The sequence below is a fragment of the Hemitrygon akajei genome, chromosome 24 (assembly GCF_048418815.1).
Source record: "Hemitrygon akajei chromosome 24, sHemAka1.3, whole genome shotgun sequence".
Classification (NCBI taxonomy): domain Eukaryota; kingdom Metazoa; phylum Chordata; class Chondrichthyes; order Myliobatiformes; family Dasyatidae; genus Hemitrygon; species Hemitrygon akajei.
Window position 1 is genome coordinate 16,916,945 of NC_133147.1, and position 17,037 is coordinate 16,933,981.

The 17,037-nt window shown below is 42.5% G+C and overlaps 1 protein-coding gene across 1 annotated transcript in view; it reads right to left on the minus strand.

Annotated features, from left to right (window-relative positions):
* Window positions 1–10,314: 10,314 nt before the first annotated feature.
* Window positions 10,315–17,037, minus strand: part of rlf (RLF zinc finger) — a 70,001-nt gene continuing 63,278 nt past the window's right edge. Inside the window, exon 8 of the mRNA XM_073028411.1 lies at window positions 10,315–16,275. Within this exon, the coding sequence (XP_072884512.1) occupies window positions 10,648–16,275 (5,628 nt within the window). The 3' untranslated portion in view covers window positions 10,315–10,647. The remainder of the gene's footprint in view (window positions 16,276–17,037) is intronic.

Below are 17,037 nucleotides of genomic sequence, written 5' to 3' on the forward strand. Positions count from 1 at the left end.
TGTTCATGGCTGTTCTACTCAGCAACCTCCCCCATCCTTATTAATAGTCAAGGTTCTAGTGAGGATTACTGTTCTCATGAAAATGATACCTCATCAGATCCTCTGGTACAGGTTGGTCAGTCTGATGGGCTCCTTTAAATTTGGCCAGTTATCTTGATCCTACATGAACATGTAATATTTGTGGTTCATCATTAACAGAAATTATGGTCTTAAGTGAAATTCACAGTGATCAAAGGCAGAGATAATTGGCTGGTGTTCCAGTTTTTCCAAATGCACCTTCAATCAAAATATATCCATAATCTACATACTTGTTCCCTTTAGGAGCAGAGAGGAGATTTAATAAGGTATATAGTATAATTAGGAAAGGGCTGGATATGGGGAACATGGCAGCAAGAACTAATAATTAGGGGTGGGTTGAGCAATTTTTCTTTCTCTCTACTTCGAGAGGTGATACCATCCAAGTCCCATTATCTGACAGTGAGATAGGTCCAGAAATCCTCAACATATTTAAACATATTGACAAGGCAATGGACGAAAGGTTGGGAAATAAGAATACAAAATCCATGGTTGTCAGGCATGGACACAATGAGTCTCAAAGTGTGGTAACACACATAGTTTGATAATAAATTTACTTTGTATTTCAGAAAATGACCGACTTCCACTAGAGCCATTAAAACACCAACTTTGTGCCCTACTGGGATTATTTCAGTGCAATGAGATAAAACACGTGGAGGGGGATATTTAGCACTCTAAACCCAAGTCATTACGTATATACAACTGAAGGACATATATTTTCTTTTGATTCATAATGTGCAAGATGTGTGTTGAAAGGGAACAATCTCCCCAATCTTTAAGTGAGACAGCCAAATTATTTTTACACGCCAGGAAGACATTGGAATTGGTAAATCTGGAGATTGAAATTAAAACAATAAAAAGGTAAAGGTAGACCCTTACCAGGAAGATAGTTCAGGGGATACAAGAAAGGATCCATAGATCAATGGAATTTTAAAATTCTGCGGCATGAGTCGCTAGTACAGTTGTTAGATTATCAGATTAGTAGTCTGGAGTCTTGAAAGAACAGTGCAGTCACACAAATTTAAGTCTCCTACAAGTTTTAAAACACCTTTCTCAATAAAAGAACTGCACCTGCCCATTCACCTCAGAGTGTCCTTTCAGGTGAGGCAACATTTCACCTGCAAATCTGCTGGGGCCGTCTGTTGTATCCGCTGCTCCTGATGTGGCCTTCTCTACATTGGTGAGATCCATCGAAAATAGGGGGACCGCTTTGTCGAGCATCTCTGCTCCATTTGCCAAAAGTGGAACTTCCCGGTGGCCAAACATTTTAATTCAGATTCCCATTGCCATTCCGACATGTCGGTCCATGGCCTCATACCACGAGGAGAAGGAGCAACAACTTGATTTCCGTCTGGGTAGCCTCCAACCTGATGGCATGAACATAGATATCTTCTTCTGGTAAAACAAATTCTTCCTCCTCCCCTTTTCTCACTGCCTATCACACCCTCCTGGTGCCCCTCCTCCTTCCTTTTCTCCTATGGTCCACCCTCCTCCCCTCCCCTCTCAGATTCCTTCCCTTCCAGCCCTTTATCTGTACAACCCACTGGCTTCATCTATTCTCCCTCCAACTTTTTATTCCGGCAACTTCTCCCTTCCCGGTCCTGCAGAAGAGTTTCGACCCAAAGTGTCGACTGTTTGTTCATTTCCATGGATACCACCTGACCTGCTGAGTTGCACAAAGTTATGTGTGTTTCTTTAAAAGTCTAGGTTTAAAAAGATAGTTTTATGATCATTATTACTATCAGATTGTCACAAAAAAAACCCCAAATTTATCCACAAATACAATGGTGACCTGCATTCATATCCAGTCTGGGCTATACATAAATTCTGCTCATTGCTTATGGTTATTTCTAAAGTTAAATGACCACCACCTCAAATATGTAAAACTTTATTTTTGTGAGGGTGATCTTACAGCGTTCACAAAAGGTCTTTCCAAAACTAAATGAACCCTGCACAACACAAGTGTAAACCATACACCAGCCTCCCCGGCATTCTCATTTCCAGCAAGTTCAAAGACAGGCTTCCAAACAAAGGATTGGCACTCAGGTACAATGATTAGATTATATTGCAAAGGATATATAGTATAAAATGGATGATCTGACACAAATTCAGAGGCCAATGGTGAGTATGACACAGTTTTGGTCTTCACACTTAAAAGGCATACTCACATTAACGGCAGTGTCTCCTTGGTTGTTTACCAGGTAAAAAGGGTTAGCGTGTGAAATGGTTGCCTTTGGTCATTGCAATTTAGAAGAACAAGAGGTGATTTTATTGTAAGTTAGATTTTCTACAGAACTGACAACCTGAACACCGAGATGACACAATTAGAATTAGTGGACTTAAAGTAAGAAAGTTACCCATTTAAGACAGAGATAAGGATGTTCTTCTCAGAGGGGCATAGTCCTTTCAGAATTCTCCATGCCAGACTTCTATATTCAAGGTTTGAGGTTGACAGACAGTAAGACAGTGTAGAGAGAAACATCAATACCCACCTCCATTTTATTGAATGGCAGAACACAATCCAGGGACTGAATGGCCCATTTCTGCTTTTCGTTTGCAATTACCTCAAGTTCTGGAAGTTAGTTTTATAGATTTTCTTTTTTTTTTGGGGGGGGTGGAGAAATGCCCAACTTTTGCAGTTTTCTGCTCAGCTACTTTGTGGCTTTGAGGGTCGTTTGAGAATCCCAGGAAACAGAGTGTGGTTTAATGCAGTGTAAGAGTCTGTAATAACCAGCTATCTGCCTCATCACATGGACCCCTCTGCTTCTTAATATAAGTAGGGAAGCATTATCAATTGTCCACTGCATAATGTAGATAAATGATCCCAAATGGGCAGTGTAACAAACAGGAAAAACATATGACTTAGTAAATACTATGATGGCTCGCCACGCACCCAGAATGTGAAATAATTTTAAATGACAAAAGGACGAACAGGTTGATTGATATAAAGGATTAAACTTCCAAGAGCTCAGTAGATATAAACTCAAGTGTACCCTGTAACATGAAAAATACAGCAGGCTTATTTCCTGCAGTTTCTGGTCTAGTCATGAGAACTAAATTGAAAATTTATAGGATGTCTGTGCCTGAGCATAAGTACTTTGAACAGCAGGAAGGCCTCAAGCCATGGAGATCAAATACAAATGCATATTTCCCAGAATCTGCATGCCAAACACTTGTACGATGAGTGTCAGCATAACTTATTTTGTAAAAAAAAAGTTTACTCTACAGGCTGGGGATTCCAGCCTGAAAGTAATTCAATAATACTTTACGATGTGCCAGCACGTGTGAACTGGATTTGCTTTCTCAAACTCCGCAAATCCAGATTTAAACTTCAATGCTTGGGCACGTTATCAGAGCAATTCTGGTAGCCAAATCAGATTAGCTGATTCCCCCACCCCTCCATTTCCCACTCTGGCTCCCCTCTTACCCCTCTCTCCTCACCTGTCCATTACCTCCCTCTGGTGCCCCTCCCCTTTCTCCTATGGCTCACTACCTTCTCCTATCATATTCTTTCATCAGCCTTTTACCTCATCCACATATCACCTATGTACTCTGTCCCCTTTCCCCACCTTACTCTGTCCCATCCCAATGAAGGATTTCAGACTGAAACATCAACTGTTTATTTCCCTGCGCAGATACTGCCTGACTTGCTGAGTGCTTCCAGCACTGTGTGTGTGTGTTGCTCTAGATTTCCAGTACCTGCAGAATCTCTAGTGGTTTAGGATGAATTAGATGCCTTTTATTTTAAAGGTGACTCAAGTCACCTGCACAAATGGAATTGGCAGCCATTTCTCATGAATCTTCGATTCGCAACCAACACTTCACCCTGACAACTATTTCCACCTTCATCAATGATGTCTGGATTCTGTGCACATGTAGGGCGAGCATGTCAATGCTTCAGTTTGAAGCCCTGCATCAGGATTAGGTTTCAACAGAAACATCGACAATTCCTTCCTCTTCCACAGAAGTTGTACAGCAGATTGTTGATTCACATTGCAACATCTGCACTTACCCTTTCCAAGCTGACTAGGAAATGCTGGGCATCTCTGCATTGTATGCATCAGGAGAGTGATACAATGCAAACTCACCCAGAGATCACAATGTTAAAATGGTCAAACAAGAGTGAACAGCATAAATTAAGTTTATATTTGCTGTTGGGGCAAATTCTGGAATTAGGGTCTATAGCAAGTATTAAATTCAATCCCTACAGTTTTCTGGAAACCAGACTGGAAGTTTGAATCCTTAAATGCTGTTTGAAGGACTCAAAGATGATCATGATTTCAAGCTCACAAATAGACCAGCCAGTAAATGAAAACCAGTGGATACCTAAGCTACATTTCAACTACCTGAACATTCCTCTTGCCACATTCTTGGGAAAAATACTAATGGCAGCAATGTATTGTCCACCTACAACATTTATTCAGATCTACCATATCATGGTCTTGTACCTTATTGTCTGATCATAAGATATAGGGGCAGACGTAGGCCATTCGGCCCATCGATCTGCTCCGCCTTTCAATCACGCACGGGCTGATCCAATTCTTCCAGTCATCTCCACCCTCCTGCCTTCTCCCCATACGTTTTGATGCCCTGCCTAATCAAGAGCCTATCTCTGCCTTAACTGCACCCAGTTAATTGGCATCAACAGCTGCTTGTGGCAACAAATTCCACAGATTTACCACCCTCTGAGGTAGTAATTTCTCTGCATCTCTGTTCTAAATGGACGTCCTTCAATCCTGAAGTTGTGCCCTCATCTTGGATTCTCCTACGAGGGGAAATAACTTCGCCACATCTAATCTATTCAGGTCCTTGAACATTTGTAATGTTTCTACAAGATCCCCCTCATTCTCCTGAACTCCAGGGAATACAGCCCAAGAGCTGCCAGATGTTCCTCATAGGGTAACCCTTTCATTCCTGGAATCATTCTCATGAATTTTCTCTAACCCTCTCCAGTATCAGTATATTCTTTCTAGAATAAGGAGCTGAAAACTGCACACAATATTCCAAGTTCGGTCTCACGAGTGCCTTATAGAGCCTCAACATCACATCCCTGCTCTTATATTCTATACCCCTAAAAATGAATGCCTACATTGCATTTGCCTTCTTCACCACCGTCGCAACCTGGAGGTTAACCTTTAGGGTGTCCTGCACAAGGACTCCTAAGTCCCTTTGCATCTCTGCATTTTGAGATCTCTCCCCATCTGAATAATAGTCTGCCCGTTTACTTCTTCCACCCAAGTGCATGACCATACACTTTCCAACATTGCATTTCATCTGCCACTTCTTTGCCCATTCCCCTAAACTAAGTCTCTCTGCAGGCTCTGTTTCCTCAACACTACCTACTCCTCCTTATCTTTGTATCATCAGCAAATTTAGCCACAAATCCATTAATCCCATAGTCCAGATCATTGATATACACTGTAAAAAGCAGCAGTCCCAACACCGACCCCTGTGGAACTCCACCAGTAACCAGCAGCCAGCCAGAATAGGATCCCTTTATTCCCACTTTCTTTTTCTGCCGATCAGCCAATGCTCCACCCACGCTAGTAACTTCCCTGTAATTCTATGGGCTCTTATCTTGCTAAGCAGCCTCATGTGTGGCACCTTGTCAAAGGCCCTCTGAAAATCCAAGTACACATCCACTGCATCTCCTTTGTCTATCATGCTTGTAATTTCCTCAAAATTGCAGGTTAGTCAGGCAGGATTTTCCTTTCAGGAAACCATGCTGGCTTTGGCCTATCTTGTCATGTGCCTCCAGGTACTTCGTAATCTCATCCCTAACAATCGAATCCAACAACTTCCCAACCACTGATGCCAGGCTAACAGGTCTGTAGTTTCCTTTCTGCAGCCTCCCACCCTTCTTAAATAGCAGAGTAACATTTGCAATTTTCCAGTCATCCGGTACGATGCCAGAATCTATCAATTCTTTAAAGATCATTGTTAATGCCTCTGCAATCTTCCCAGCTACTTCCTTCAGAACCCGAGGGTGCATTCCATCAGGTCCAGATTTATACACCCTCAGACCATTACGCTTCCTGAGCACCTTCTCAGTTGTAATTTTCACTGCACATACTTCAGTTCCCTGACACTCTTGAATGTCCAGTATACTGCTGATGTCTTCCACTGTGAAGACTGATGCAAAATACGCATTCAGACCCTCTGCCATCTCTGATTACAATATCTTCAGCTTTATTTTCTATTGGTCCTGTATCTACCCTCAATCCTTTATATACTTAAAAAAGTTTTTAGTATCTTAAATATTAGTTGCCAGCTTCCTTACATAATTCATCTTTTCCTTTCTAATGACCTTCTTAAGTTTCCTTCTGCAAGCTTTTGAAAGTTTTCCAATCCTCTATCTTCCCACTAGCTTTGGCTTCCTTGTCTGCCTGTACTGCAGTTTCCTTAACTGCAAAACTATGTTTAACATTGCATTAAAAACACAAAATGCTGGCAGAACTCAGCAGGCCAGACAGAATCTATGGGAGGAGGTAGTGACGATGTTTCGGGCCGAAACCCTTCATCAGGAGTGATTGCATTATTGTTGGCACATGGCCAAGTGGTTAAGGTGTTGGTCTAGTGATCTGAAGGTCACTAGTTCGAGCCTCAGCTGAGGCAGCGTGTTGTGTCCTTGAGCAAGGCACTTTACCACACATTGCTCTGCGACGACACCGGTGCCAAGCTGTATCGGCCCTTGCCCTTCCCTTGCACATCGGTGGCGTGGAGAGGGGAGACTTGCTGCACAGGCAACTGCCGGTCTCCCATACAACCTTGTCAGGCCTGTGCCCTGGAAACTTTCCAAGGCGCAGATCCATGGTCTCTCAAGACTAACTGATGTCTATTATTATTATTATTGTTTTTCCCCTTTGAACTACCTCAACGTACTGATGTGATGGAATGATGCTGGCATGCAAAAGTGTCTTTCACTGTACCTTGGTAAAAGTGACTGCAAGCTAACATAGCAGATTGTCACATTCACCGGGGTGCAATGAAATTCCACGCTTACAACCTGTGCTACATTTCTTTCCAGTCTCTCTCTGAAACTGGCATCACAAATGAAGGCATTAAATACCACTCAGGGGTTTTCAAAAATTAAAAAAAATTAAGTCCCCAAATCCCAAAGAGTGTCAATAAGTTTTATTTGTTAATTAATACACAGAATAGCTAAGTTTGTAATAATAGCTGGATTCTCCACAAAGATCTTTCTAAAATAAATATCTATCAAGAGAACTTTAAATTGGCATATTTTGCCTTCCACAACACACAGATGACGGTCAAAAAATACTGCTTAAAAACTCTAAGGTATAGCTAACCCTATAATGTAATGCAGAGGATAGCAAAGAAACATTTTTGCAGCTTTGGTCTTGGGCTGTACAAACTTTACGGAATTAAAGACTGGAATCACTGTGAGATATGTATATAAAGGTTGGTGCAGGAGGCAGGAAAAGCAATTCCATCCTTCGTCAGAAAGGGAAGCAGTGGAAACCAAGGAGGGACAGAAGTTATGGAGCCAGTGTTTGCTCTCATTTTGTAGCCAATGGCTGTAAAATCCACCACCATTCACAAGATAAAAAGTGAGGAAAAACAGAAGTGAGGTAAGACAGGAAGGCACACACACAATTAACCTGTTCAGTTATTCTTACATGAGAACTTATTACCCAAGTTGGATTGTGAACTAAGGAGGCCATCAGACAGAGCAGAATTAGGACATTCAGCCCATCCAGTCATAGAAAATACAGCACAGAAACAGGCCATTCAGTCCATCTAGTCTGGGCCAAACCACTTAAATTGTCTACCCAAACCATAGCCCTCCAAATCTTTCCCGTTCATCCCCTCCCAGTCTGCTCCATCATTCACTCTTGGCCGATCCTCTCCTCACCAGCTCAAACCTATGCTTCATCCTTCTCCCTGTAACCCTTAACTTGGTCTCCACAGCCCACTAGCAACGAATTCCACAGATTTGTTACTTAAATTTGCAACGAGGCACAGCTCTATAACTAATTCCTTTGGAAAACTTCAGTAGATGGGTGGAGAATAATTTCAGCATTTGGATCTTATTAAATGCTATGGTTACTGCTCACTTCCCTTATGAAATACACACAATGTGCTGGAGGAGCTCAGCAGGTGAGGCAGTATCTATGGGTGATGCTTCGAGTCCCGATGAAGGGTCTCGGCCTGAAACGTCGACTGTTCATTCCCATCCATAGATGCTGCCTGACATGCTGAGCTCCTCCAGCACATTGTGTGTATTACTCTAGATTTCCAGCATCTGCAGTACCTCGTGTCCTTAATTCCCCTTCTTGTGCTTCTTCCCAACACGCTCAAGTTGTTGAAAGCAATGTACCACCAGCTGAATTAACCCAAAAAGGTTACAGTCAGATATCCAACCGCTGCTGCGCTCTATTTTGTACAACAGATTTGTTGAACTTTACATGGCGTTTATTAACAGCAAATTTGCTAAAATTGACAAGTTCCCAGCAATCAACTATTTGATGGGGAAAGCTGAAGAGGGGTCAGCCTAAAGCAAGTCACAATGTTATTTAAAGCACTGTAAAATAAAGAGCTTGGTTCAGTTTTCACATAGAATGAAAAATCTTGTTTAAACTGTTTTACTCTTCACTGCGAGGTTTAACTTTCCATTTACATTTTGGATGAAACTTTGCGGCACAAACATGAATACATTCAGTTAAAACTTTCTACAATTCATTACAAGCAGGCTATAAAAATGCGAACAGAACAAGCATGTTAGGACAGATACTATCAGGTCTATTAGTTATGCTCATCAAAACTTGTGTGTGTGTATATATATATATATATATATATTTTTTTTTTTTCTTTTGAGCTGCATTGTATTAAAATGGATTTTAAACCATGATTCAATGCAACACCGCAACTGCCTTACCAAATGAACAGAAATTTACCAGCTCAATTGACAAGTTATTACAAATGAGGATAAAAATGGAATTCCACGGTCAAACTCGTACTTAAAAAAAGTAAATTTGTCTAATTGCAAAGTGAATACCACATTATAACCAAGAAACAAAAAGCCTTTATCCAAATCTTCAGTTTACGTTATCTCTTTGAAGGAAAATATGCATTTTCTTTTCATCTTAATTTTTAAGAGTAAACATGGGCTATAAATCTTGGACTAAGAGTCTCTTGGGGATATCTAGTTGACATCTTGCTTTTAATAAGGAACTGAAGGTACTCCCAGGGGCCCTCTCCTTCATCATCCCCACTGTTGCTGAATGAAAATTCTTGCATACGCACAGGAAATACTTATGCCTACAGGCAGTACTAAACTGGTCTAAATGTGGATTTCCAGTGTCTTTTGAAATCACAAAACACAGATAAGATTCTAAAAGCAACAAATTTCTATAGAACAAATAGCACTGTGACTCAAGGGTCCACACGATGAACCTACCTTAGTAAGCCCTATGGTAAATAGTACGTGGACTATTGCAGAAACTATCAAAACTTGATTAGATATTTGTAATGCTATGTCACCAAGCCCTCTTTGGTGCTTCCCAGGGCCCATTTAAGTATGTTTTGCTATGACTATGCACTCAGTGTCAGTCAAGTGTCACTGATAAACCTTACTAGAAAGGTAGCATAATTGGCCAAAATGTTCTAGGTTTATTCAGACTGAAACAGACATTCCAAATTTCTTTTCAAAAACTTTGTTATATGAGTAACGCATTATTTCAAAATATCTAAAACAATGTTTTCTTTTCCTATTTCACCATCTCCAAATACATACACCAAGTTATCATTTACCTTCTAGGTTAAAATCTATATTATTAGGATGGATTAAGTAAATAAAATATACACAGGAAAATACTGCCATGATTTGGTCCTTTGTTTGAAACAAAATCCAGAACAGAAGGTATGCTACATAGTCGTACACTCAAAGGGAGGATTCCGTTGACAGCAAAAAAAACTTCCTGGAGCCAATTTTAAGATCACATTTCAGTCAACTTGTGAAGAAGGTCACGCTGAAGTGGAGTTAGTTCATCAAAAATTAAATCAGCCACAGTACTTGTTCCAATTATAGATTTCGTACATAATTACAAGAATATTTCAGAGAAAACCATAATGGGTTATAGCTAAAGCCCTGCTGCAATAAAAGTAGTTTCCTTTCGTTTATTGATAACTGTTTTGATGCCCACAAATTAGGCAAGTGATGCTTTTGAAAAGCATCAATACAATTTGATTTATAGTACAAATCCATCAGTACAATGATTTTTGTGAAAAATTGCCATTTAATTGACAGCGTACTATCTCAAAACCCATACATAAAGGAGATGTAGTGTACAGTATATTACAGAAAAGCACCAGTATGTGCACATTCAAGTTCTTAGTGAGAACTACTAATCCCCGATAAGTACCCTAATACTTGTTCGTATACACACACACACACAATCATGCACAAAACCAGAACAAACCAAGGTTTCATTTCCCAAATGGAAGCCCCAGGTGTACTCGTTCCTTTTTTATTCTCTGCAGTACTGTTTTTATCACTCTACATAGGTTACAGTATGGTGATTTAAGTTTGCAAAATAGATACAAATAGTCCTATGAACTTCCCACACAGAGTTCATCATTCTTTTTTGTTGGAAACAGTTCTAGTATGGGAGTGGAAAACTCAGACCTTTCCAGCACTACCACAGGTCGAAGGAAATGAAGCTGCTTTAAGGCAAGATCCCCACAGTCTGTCAACGCCTTGTCCAATATCGTTCGTAAGTTCTCCAAAGATGGAGTTGACCCTTGTGAAATTAGGGGCTCGATAGCTGTGAAACTGTTATGCACAGCAGAGTCACTTTTGTCACAGTCTGCATTGCACCCTTTACAGTTCTCCACTGCTGATTCACTTGATCCAGTGTTAACGCCCGACTCCCTCTGGTGTGAAGCAAATTTTTTGCATCGCTTCGGGGTATCCCAATGCCACGACTCTTCAACGTCATTCTCAGTGTCTTCACTTTCTTGAATAAACTTCAAGAACGAGGCTTCAAAGCCTATAGGTTTGTACGTGGTTAAGTCAAATGGTTTCTGCTGAGCGCTTTGGCTCTGCTGGCTCTCCTTGGTGCCGAAAAGCGAGCCCTGAGGCAAAAACATGGAGTCAGTTCTCTGTGACTGTCCGTCCATTTCAAATTTTCTTTTCAAAGGCTGCTTCAGTTTGGGAAACAGGGAGCCATTTTGGGTGCCACTTTGCTTCACGATGTTTGGAATTACTCCTCCGTTCTTCGGCAGAAAGGCCCGATTCGCATCATTTTCCTTGAAGCTTGGACCTCTGTTTGCCATCCCCAGGGCGAGACTGCTGTTTACCGACTTCCCAGGAAAGAGAACATTCCCACCGCCAGGGAAAGCATCGTTGCCATTCGCCACACTACAGTTCTGTAACTGCTGCCCTGATCCAACTTGATCAGGTTCAATTTTGAACTCCGTTTTCAACGGCACCTCACCATTTTGTTGCCGGAGAACACTGCAACTTGGAGCGTCCTCAACCTGCTCAGGGAACACTTTTTTGGGAGGAGCCGGAGAATCAGATCCCACCTTCTCACACGACGTATCAGAATATTTCTTGCACACTAGAAGTGTATTACAATTCTGCTCAATATATTTAGCAGTCATTTTGTGAAGTATCTTATAGTGCCTCAAGACACTGCGCCGGCTCAGAACAACAGTCTGACAGTCATCGACCATGCATGGAAATTGATCTCTTAAAACCTCATTTTTACACATTGCAAATCCGTGGTCTGTACTCTTCAACGAATAATCCCGACACCGGCCTGATTTTCTTCCTTCCTTATCATACTCATCCACTGAGGAACCACCGTAAGCCATAGAGGATGCATTTCTCTCACAGTCTTCATCCTGTGGCGACGAGTCATTTGAGTCATCGGAATGATTATCTGATAGACTCCTCTTTATTTCCGGTTCCAATTTTGCTTTTCTGCTGCAAGCCTCACTTTTAAGATCTCCGTGGCTGTGACCTTCCAAGTTCAACTCAGCTTTCAGTGTCGAACCATATGGGTCAAGATTCTTATAATTTTCAAAATTAGGCTCAGCTTCGGATTCAGAATCGCAGCCTCCTTCGTCGGACAGATGCTCTCCGCTGATCCTGCCCAAGTTAGGCGCACGCGGTAACGCGGAGCCGCAGCTATCTTCGTCGGTGAGCCGTTCCTGCTTGAACAGCCTCAAACCGGGCTTGTCAGCTGAGGCTGAGCCATTGGCCTCGCCGTCGATAAAGCAGTCCTGATTGCACCTTTCCAAGTTCAGCTTACGGTCATAGTTACTGTTTTTGCGTGGCTTCAGCAGTATTGACTTGTAATGGGCCTTGTGCTGTCTTTGGACGTGGCGCAGGTAACTGGAACGGATAGTGTAGGTACGGCTGCAACCATCTATGCTGCACTTAAACTGCAAGTCAGCAGGCTGGCGTCTAAGGTTACTATACATGTTAAAAGAGGACACACAATCTGGCTGATTACAAGGGTACTTTGCTGTTTCACTGCCTGCAAGTTTGTGAATCTCACTGTAGTGCCTCAACAGCACTCTAGGATACTGGAAGCGTTTGGTGCAACCTTCAAACTTGCACTTGAAGATTTTCTTCACTTTGGTATTGTCTTTCTTGGCGTTTCCTTGATCTTCTTCCAAACACATTTGCTCTCGGTTGTACTGATGCACTGTCTGGTAGTGGCGTATCAAGTTTGGTTGCCCAGTGAATGCCGCGGAGCAGCCCTTGTGAATGCAGTGGTAAGGTTTGTGGTACTTGTTCAGCATGTAACACAGATTACTTTTAGTGCCAATTCTCCGACTTCCTCTACCTTCTTCCTTGGATTCAGAATCATCTGCGCTGTCAGGCATCATGCAGCTGGATTCCATGCTGCCATTCATATGCATCTCCTCAGATTTCAAAGATTCTGCAGATTCAGAACATTCAACTTCTGTCGTGAAGGACTCATTCATTGTGTTTTCGGAATCGCTTCCAGTCTGGCGCCAGCTTCCGCTCACGGTGCCAAGTTGTGCGTGCTCATCGTCCCCAAATAAATTAAAGTCTTTAGTCTGGTAAGGAACAGTCACGGGGTAAAGAGAGCCCTTTTCTATCTTAATTGTCGCAGTATCCTGAGACAAGCTCAGCCTTTCAGAGACATTCTGGGAGCTGCATAATTTCTCTTCAGTTAGGCGGGGACTGTCATTCTCAGTTTTAATTAATATATTTGGCACAGCCAGCTGTGGAGTTGTATTGCTAGGAACAGAAACACAGTTTATATAGGGGAACTTTCCTTTCTGCATGTCCTCTTTACTGAACCTATGCATTTGTTTATAATGAGTTCTGAGATTCGTTTTTCTTGTGAACGTTCTTAGGCAGATGTGGCATTTGAATGGTGCGAACCTGAGTTGAAACCGGCTTAACTGAAGCACCTTGTCCTTGGAGTACTTGTGGGTTTTAACATAATGGTTAATGAGGCCATCTTTGGTCATCGCCTTAAAGGCACAACCTTCGTAATCACAAACAAAAGGCTTAATGACCCCCGGGTCCTCTTTAGATGGATCGGTTTGGAAGAGCTCGCGTGAGCGCGCCTGTGATTGGGAAGCATTAGTTAAAGGCTTGGATACAGAGTTGGCAGCAGAGATTGGCGGGGGCGGCAGCGGTTCTATCAAAGGTGACGACAAGGTAGAGCTACACACCATCACTTCATTGGGACCTGCTTCCGATTTATTCAGCTGCAGCTTTTGCAGGGCCCTTACCAGGTCCTCGAGAGTTGGTACTTCGGGAACGCGAGCAGGCCGACCTGGAGGGCGCCCTTCGTAACGCTTCTTTACTGGATTCACGCCTGAAGCGCTCTCTGACAGCAACGGGCATTTTATTTTGCGAGCGAGGTGGCCACCAAGTGATTTGGGATTTGAAAATTCCTTGAAGCATCGAGAGCACACAAACTTACCATCCTTGAAAATAGCTGGCCACTTGGCATTCCTGTTATTCTTGGGCTTTTTAACTCTCTGAGACTTGAGCAACACATTCTTATTTTCGCAAAGTTCATCTGCAGATGCCGCTGACTGGCCCTCTTGCCCCTGCGATGAGAGCAGCTGTGCCGTTAAAGGTTGCTGTTCCACCTCAGCTTTAACTTTGCCCTGATCTGTAGCAGAAACTTTCACAACACTTCTGCTCTGTTTATCAATCCTTTTCTTAGCTTTGTAGTAATTTGGATGAGCTACCTTAATGTGTTTCTTCAGGTCCTTTGTCGAGGCATACATCATCATACATCCGTCGATACTGCAAGAATGCTGATTTACAGTCGGCAAGCTGTCTGCGCCATTAGGGGTGATTCTATGCTTGGCTAAGCTCCTATTAAGTTCAGGATGAAGTGTGGCTGCCTTCATCATATCCTCAATGTCACTCAGCTCTTTAAATGACGCCAACTTTTCTAACGGCACAAGCAAGTTTTCAGAATAAACACCCTGGAGATTAGGATATTCAGGCTTACCCTTGTTGGCTGAATCTGTCCTGTCAGCAGCCAGACTTGTAGGACAGTAAGAACCACCTGGATTATACTCTTCCTTTTCCTTTTTTACCACATCTTGAGGCACCGAGTAGCTGCAGCTTTGTGAAGGGTTTTCAGCACTTTCACGCACTTTCTCATTTACGGTTTCTGCACTGCTACCAACCACACGACACTGCTTCTCCTCTGCGGTCACAAGCTTAGACCCAACGTCCACCACACCCTCTGTGGAGGTGCCTTTTTTCAGAACCCTGGCCTCAAATTCTTCAAGACTCGATAAGCCATGCGTCTGCAAATGACTTTGGAACTCACTCTTGGAGAAGTAGAATTTCTTGCAGCCCGATAAATTGCAGGAGTAGGCTGCTTCCCTGTAATGCTGAGCTTCATGGTGATAGAGTAAACAGGAACCACTGAAAACTTTGTTGCAACCTTTGAACGTGCACTTGGATCGGAACTCCTTGTGTTGTTTTCTGTGCTTCACTAGGTCAGCGAAGGCCTGAAAGCTCGCGTTACAGTTCATCTGAATGCAAATGTAGGGCTGCAATCCGGAATGGACCTTCAGATGGGCTTTCAGGTGGTAATCGCTGACAAAATGGCGTCGGCAGTATTTACACAGGGCCTTTCTGTTATTCATCTCCAGGAAGTGTTTTACATTTTCGTCATTGTCCAAATGATCATTCTTCAAGTGGGCAGTGAGATTCTTATAGTATTTAAAGGATCTTGAGCAGGCTGTGCCTGGGCACGGATAACTTTCCGTCCAGTGTGTAACGACAGCCTCACTCACTTCGGGCTTGGGCACATCACCTTGCTCTTCGTCCACAGAGTCTGCTCCACTGAAGATTATGTAATCATTTTCTTCTATCTCTTTTTTAACAGAATTCTTCGCATCATCTAAACGAGCTGGCGGCTTAGTGGGAGTATTCACGCTTGATGCCAGCGGCAGAGGTTTCTCAGCTGCTTCTGATTTCTTTTTCTGCTTCTTCTCTCTCTTCGGTTTCTTGATGTGTTCTTTTACATGCGGCGTAAACTGCTCTTTTCTCTTGAACTTTTTTGCGCAAACGGGGCAAGAAAATATCCCATCTCTAACGTGCGTCTTCGCATGGTGCACCATTCTGGCGACAACATAATCTTTCTTGCACAGCACACAGAAGAACATGTTTTGAAGCCACCTGTAATACCTTTCAGACATCACCTTCTCCTTCTTTTTGACAACTTCTCCATCCTTCTCCCTTTCATTCTTTATCGTCTCTGGCATTTTACTCATTTGATCAAAGAGCTCATTACTACCATCTACTTCATCTTCACTGAGTTCATCTTCTGAAATGGCATCTGCCTTCTCTCCCAAATGTCCCCGACAGTGTCGTTTCAGAGTTTTCCAATCCCAAAACTCTGGATCAAAAGGCCAGTGGGCTTTTAAAACCAACAAGAGTTCACAGTGCAACGAATTAGGAATTGGGCCGTTCTCCTCATCATATTTCTGATCAGGTTGCTTGTACAGCCTTTCCACTTCACGGTATGCATCCACTGTGGGCTCCAGCAGGAACTGAGTGAGCTGACAAGCACGTCTCACTTCGAGATCATCTGGCATCAAGCAGGCGATGGTTTTGCAAATGGAGATCTTCATCTCTGCATTTTCATTGGACTGAATACGAAGGGCTCCTACACAAAGCTCGATTGAAATTGGGAGACCAGCTCCTTCTGCCTGCAAAGTAAATGAAGGGAAGAAAAGGTTAATTTTTTTTTCTTATATAGAAAAAAATACTATTTTAGGATCTTCTGGTGATCCCTGAATAAAACCAAAGTTAAGTGACTTTACTGAGCAAAATCCACAAAAGTGCATGCATCAACACCTAATGGGGCAGAATTTATAACACAAGGAAAAATATTACAACTATTTTCACAAAGGAAACAAGTCTTATAGTAGCTGAAACCTACCCACAGAGCACACAGGTGTACTCTGAAATGTGACAAACAGATATGAGCTGGAAAGAGACATTCTGAAAGTACACCTCAAAAGAGTACCACAGAATATCTTCAAAACTTAGCCAGCTATCGTAAGGTTATTTAACTTTGATAAATTACACAACCTTCCAAGTGGACCATAACCTTGTCATGGTATGGAGGCTTGTGTACCTCAATGACCTGGAGAGCTAGGTTGACTGGAGTCACGGCTTTGTGTTTTGGCACTTGCTAGGGTCACCCATGCCAAACAGGTAAAAGACCAGTCTAAGAGTGGTCCACTAGTCCTCCAGGTTTGGGGGTTCAACAAAACTGTTATGGAAACAGCAACGAAGAACCCTTCCACACCTGTGTGCGACAATATTCACGAGTCTCCACCAGGGACTTGCATGACTGACAGTAGTGATAACCGAGCTACTGACATGATGAACTAAACACTGAACATCGCCAGAGATGGAGAACCTTCATTGCTGCCCTAGATACCAGAAGTATAACAGGCAATATC